This window comes from Pseudophryne corroboree, chromosome 2 (genome assembly GCF_028390025.1).
Source record: "Pseudophryne corroboree isolate aPseCor3 chromosome 2, aPseCor3.hap2, whole genome shotgun sequence".
NCBI lineage: Eukaryota > Metazoa > Chordata > Amphibia > Anura > Myobatrachidae > Pseudophryne > Pseudophryne corroboree.
Window position 1 is genome coordinate 916,791,184 of NC_086445.1, and position 6,000 is coordinate 916,797,183.

At 50.1% G+C, this 6,000-nt stretch overlaps 1 protein-coding gene across 1 annotated transcript in view; it reads right to left on the reverse strand.

Annotated features, from left to right (window-relative positions):
* The window catches only part of LOC135050030 (nuclear envelope pore membrane protein POM 121-like), a 212,763-nt gene extending 207,441 nt beyond the window's left edge, over positions 1–5,322 (reverse strand). Inside the window, exon 1 of the mRNA XM_063956129.1 lies at positions 4,735–5,322. Coding sequence (XP_063812199.1) covers positions 4,735–5,186 — 452 coding nt within the window. The 5' untranslated portion in view covers positions 5,187–5,322. The remainder of the gene's footprint in view (positions 1–4,734) is intronic.
* Positions 5,323–6,000: the final 678 nt, after the last annotated feature.

The window sequence follows — 6,000 nt, forward strand, 5'->3', positions numbered from 1 at the left end:
GGTCACGTCTCGTTCGTGTGCCATGCAGTGTTTCCACTGCTCCCATCCTGCTCCGCACCACTACTCCCATCTTGCCCCCTCCTGCTCCGCACCACTGCTCCCATCCTGCTCCGCACCACTGCTCCCATCCTGTCCCCTCCTGCTCCTCACCACTGATCTTATCCTGCCCCCTCCTGATTGGCTGCAGGTCCACGGCGGATTTGAAACAGTGGCGCTGTGGTCATAGGAGCTGCAGTGCCACCAACCACAGCTTCCTCCTCCTTGCACCGCCACCGCCCTCTGCCTCCTCCTCTGCCGCCCCCCTCAGTCCTTCTCTGCACTTCCGCACCATGCCAACCACAGCCTCCTAATACACCGCACCGCAGACCACAGCATCCTCAGCACCGCCGCTGCTAAATAGGTAATCTTACCCTGCTGCCTTTCTCTCTCCCTAGTCCCTATTGTATGCCCTTACTATCCCTCTGTCACGCTGCCTGTCCCTATGTCCCTGCTGTCACTTTCCCTCTCCCTGTCCCTGCTGTCACTTTCCCTCTCCCTGTCCCTGCTGTCACTTTCCCTCTCCCTGTCCCTACTGTCACTTTCCCTCTCTCTCTCCCTGTCCCTACTGTCACTCTCCCTGAATTTTGTCTCCATGTGGCATAATTTGAATTTCGGCTCATTCAGTGTGCTATAATGTAAATTTTGGCTCATTCTATGTGCTATTTGAATTTCGGCTCATACCGTGTGGTATACTGGGAATTTTGGCTCATTCTGCGTGCTATAATGTGAATTTCGGCTCATACCGTGTGGTATAATGTGAATTACGGGTCCTACCGTGTGCTATAATGTGAATTTCGGCTCATTCTGTGTGCTATAATGTGAATTTCGTCTCATACCGTGTGCTATAATGTGAATTTCGTCTCATACCGTGTGCTATAATGTGAATTTCGTCTCATACCGTGTGCTATAATGTGAATTTTGGCTCATTCTGTGTGCTATAATGTGAATTTCGTCTCATACTGTGTGGTATAATGTGAATTTCGGCTCATACCGTGTGGTATAATGTGAATTTTGGCTCATTCTGTGTGCTATAATGTGAATTTCGGCTCATTCTATGTGCGGTGAAATGTGAATAAGATTGTGCTACTGTGTGACATAATTTGAATTGGGGGTACTGTTGTGTGGTCACACCATAATCCTTTTTTGCGGCCTTCAGCGCACACTCTCATTTTATTAACTACAGTATGAGAGGGAGGGCGCAAATTTATAGTTTGCAGGGGGGCGCCGAACACCCTAGCACCGGCCCTGTGTGTGTAAATACATTTTAGGATACCCTCCTGCTTTCTATCAGCAGGATCCTTAGGGGCGGCCATCTCAGGAGAGGGTAGAGCCCTTACAAGCGTGTGAGCGCTTTATCCACCCTAGGGGGTGTTTCCCAACGCACCCTAACCTCTGGCGGGAAAGGATATAATGCCAATAACATTTTAGAAATTATCAGTTGTTATCGGGGGAAAACCACGCATCACACACCTCATTTAATTTCTCAGATTCAGGAAAACTACAAGTAATTTTTCCTCACCGAACATAATACCCCTTTTTGGTGGTACTCGTATTATCAGAAATGTGTAAAACATTTTTCATTGCCTCAATCATGTAACGTGTGGCCCTACTGGAAGTCACATTTGTCTCTTCACCGTCGACACTGGAGTCAGTATCCGTGTCGGCGTCTATATCTGCCATCTGAGGTAACGGGCGCTTTAGAGCCCCTGACGGCCTATGAGACGTCTGGACAGGCACAAGCTGAGTAGCCGGCTGTCTCATGTCAACCACTGTCTTTTATACAGAGCTGACACTGTCACGTATTCCTTCCAACAGTTCATCCACTCAGGTGTCGACCCCCTAGGGGGTGACATCACTATTACAGGCAATCTGCTCCGTCTCCACATCATTTTTCTCCTCATACATGTCGACACAAACGTACCGACATACAGCACACACACAGGGAATGCTCTGATAGAGGACAGGACACCACTAGCCCTTTGGGGAGACAGAGGGAGAGTTTGCCAGCACACACCAGAGCGCTGCTATATATATATATATATATATATATATATATATATATATATATATATATACACACACACACACAGGGATAACCTTATATAAGTGTTTTTCCCTTTATAGCTGCTGTATGTTTAATACTGCGCGTAATTAGTGCCCCCCCCTCTCTTTTTTAACCCTTTCTGTAGTGTAGTGACTGCAGGGGAGAGACAGGGAGCTTCCCTCCAACGGAGCTGTGAGGGAAAATGGCGCCAGTGTGCTGAGGAGATAAGGCCGCCGATAAGGGGGCGGAGCCTATCTCCCGTTTTTATATGTATTCTGGCAGGGGTTAAATGCATCCATATAGCCCAGGAGCTATATGTGATGCATTTTTTGCCATCCAAGGTGTTTTTTATTGCGTCTCAGGGCGCCCCCCCCAGCGCCCTGCACCCTCAGTGACCGGAGTGTGAAGTGTGCCGAGAGCAATGGCGCACAGCTGCAGTGCTGTGCGCTACCTTGTTGAAGACAGGACGTCTTCTGCCGCCGATTTTCCGGACCTCTTCTGCCTTCTGGCTCTGTAAGGGGGCCGGCGGCGCGGCTCCGGGACCCATCCAGGCTGGGCCTGTGATCGTCCCTCTGGAGCTAATGTCCAGTAGCCTAAGAAGCCCAATCCACTCTGCACGCAGGTGAGTTCGCTTCTTCTCCCCTTAGTCCCTCGATGCAGTGAGCCTGTTGCCAGCAGGTCTCACTGAAAATAAAAAACCTAAACTAAAACTTTCACTAAGAAGCTCAGGAGAGCCCCTAGTGTGCACCCTTCTCGTTCAGGCACAGAGATCTAACTGAGGCTTGGAGGAGGGTCATAGGGGGAGGAGCCAGTGCACACCAGATAGTCCTAAAGCTTTCTTTAGATGTGCCCAGTCTCCTGCGGAGCCGCTATTCCCCATGGTCCTTACAGAGTCCCCAGCATCCACTTAGGACGTTAGAGAAAGTTGGAATATCGTTAGGCCAATTATATCGAGCTAAAAGTGGCCTATGTTGAAAAATAAGTCAAAATTTTCCCAATAAAAATGTTCTCTCTTGCCCAACACCGGTACTTATCGATCACCCCTCATACATCTCTTAACTCATCTCAATATTTCTTAACCCAACCTTTCCGCTCTGCACAAGATCTGCGTCTCGTCCACAGGCATTACTTGCGCCCATTCAAAATTAGAGGACTTTATACGGGCTGCGCCCACTCTGTGGAATGCCCTCCCATGCACAATAAGACTCACCTCTAGTCTCCAAACGTTCCCTGGGGTGGAGGGGGAACCTCACCCCTGCAGGGAAGCTTATCATATTCCAGACCTACCCACATAACCTTCAATGCCTCGCTATCTAAATACATCCCCTCTGTACAGTTCACACATAACCTAACCTTATCTTTTTTCACTTTCACACCCTCCTGGCCCTTGGCCAACATTGCTGGGTGACCATATCATACCATTATGAACCTTTGCAATCTAGTGGACTATTATGCAATAGGTAGCATCTATCCTTGTGTATCAATGCCTATTTCCTTATAGACTGTAAGCAGGGTCTTCCGACCTGTCTGTTTTTACCTAGTTTTGTTCCATTACTGTTGTTCCAACCGTAAAGCACGTATTGTAATAGAATATTCTGCACTATATAGAAACTGTTAATAAATGCTTTTGGGTGCAGTGGGGGAAAGATATTTATTGAGCGGTCATTAAGCAGAACGTGCAGGGTGTACGGACTGCACAATATATTGTTCAGTCACATCTGCAGTCAGCTGGGTACACAGAGGGGTCAATTCTATTCGGCAACTAAAGAATAGCGCCGGGAATTAGCTCCCGACGCTATTCAATTCAGCTAAAGTTAAGTCGGCGATGTCCCGTTCTCGCAGACTTAACAGGTAGTTTTGTCGGGAGTCCGACTTAACTACCCGGCGCGAGGCTGATTCCCGACAGAATCAGCCTCGCGCCGGCCGCGAGGCAGCACTTTTGTCGGGTTTCTTCTCTCATCCCCCGGGATATCACTAAAACCTGCACTGTTAGTGTGCCTTGAGGACCGTGGTTGGGAAACACTGTTGTAGAGTAATAAAAACAGAGAAAAATAAAGAACCAGCCAATCAGCACCTGTCATTTTACAAACACAGTCTGTGATGGAGCCAATTGGCTGGTACTCAATATCCGTCCACTTTCTCGCTCCAAGACTCAGTACATAGACCCCATGATCACGAATAGATCTTTTTAAGACTTGTGAGACACTTTGTCATTTGCCAAATATGTGCTAGAAGCGTTCAATAAAGGAGTAAAGTTTATGAGCGAATAATGCATCTACAATGGGTAGTGCACTTTCCACCTGGGTCACTGACAGATAAAGCATCCATGTGCCGGGGTTTCATGTCACCATTCACCCACAAGAGAGGTGGGTAGTCAGGGAGAAACCCTGGGAGGATAATTGCAAGCACAGAAAGCATCACTGCTTAGGAGAGAGGTGCCCGACACATTCATAGAAAGGGAAAGGTCTAAATGACAAAGCAGACTGCATGTGCACATACATAGAAACCCATAGACTGCTATAGGACAGGGCAACCCTGGCAGACAGCACGCCGGGACAGGGCACCCCTGGCAGACAGCACGCCGGGACAGGGCACCCCTGGGTGGCAATATAGGTGCTGGATGTTAAGTATCGAAACCACCGCACACTCACCTGATAGCGTGGGGCAAGGCCGGGGCATGCAAGGCCGGGTTGAGTGCTCTCATCCTCTCCGGGAGATCCCGAGTCCCGCGTCCCCTGGCTGGGGGCTCCAGTGTACCCAGGTAACTGCCCATTAGTAACCCTCGGGAAGCGCGACTCCCCTGCTGCACCGGCTCCCGCTGCCTCTTCTGCGGGACAGGCCTCAGCCGTCTCCCCGCGGCCCAGCCACAGAGCTCTCTCCACTCCGGGAGCCGCCAGGCCGCTCTCTCCGAGCTGTAGTAGACACAGCAGCCGGCAGCAACGCACAGAGTGAGGGCGCTGAGAAGCGGGAACAGGTAGGCGGCAGCTGCGAGCAGAGGAAGGAGCAGGACGCCCTGCGGGAACCCGCGACCCAGAACCTCCCGTAGCGACCGCCGGAGCCGACACCAGACGATACCCCCTGCCTTCCCGCCCGACGGTGGCATGATAGGCTGTGCGCCCAGCTAGGCGTTAAATAACCCCCGGCCAACTCGCGTGCGGGGCTCCGTCCGTCACATCCCGGGTAACCAGGCAACGCCCCGCCCCCATCCCCATTTCAAAACGGCACTACCGGGCTGGCTTTTTTTATTATTATATTTTTTATTTTTTAAATGGGAGGATTTACATGACGTCATCGTTCAACTGCGTCACGTGACCGTACTAGTTTCACATTAACTGTCTAGCTACAGCACCTTCCTTATGTCAGAGTGGGGGCAGCAGCCTGCTACAGCCAGGCTTGCTGTTAGCAGGGCCGCAACTAGGGGGTCACATACCCCGGGCATCCGATTTGAGGGGCGCTGAAACGCATAGCCTCCTCTGGCGGAACCAGAGGCAGTGAATCTGGTGCATTGCATTACTGCCCTCCGCTGCAATGAAGAGACCCGCAGCTTCAGGCCATATAATAACTCAGTCTGACCCATTAGATGACTTCGCTGTGCAGCAGGCATAGCATCCAAATGGATGAGGCAACAGTCATGACTGCACATCACTTACAGCAGTACGATTACCACCAGCTTCACAATGCTGAAGTAGCCTCGTACCAGCTTCCCCATTCAGCTGCCAGTAAGAGCCAGGGGCGGATTTAGGGGTGAGGGCAGCCCTAGGCGCAACAGTAACGCCGCCCCCCCACCGCCCCCTTTCGCCTGTCTAATTGTATTCTTTTTATTGATTGTTCTTCATTTGATGATAACCAATTTAATAGAATAATTTAAAAAAAAAAAACCTATAAAATTTTTTATTTTATCATTATTTTTAATGATT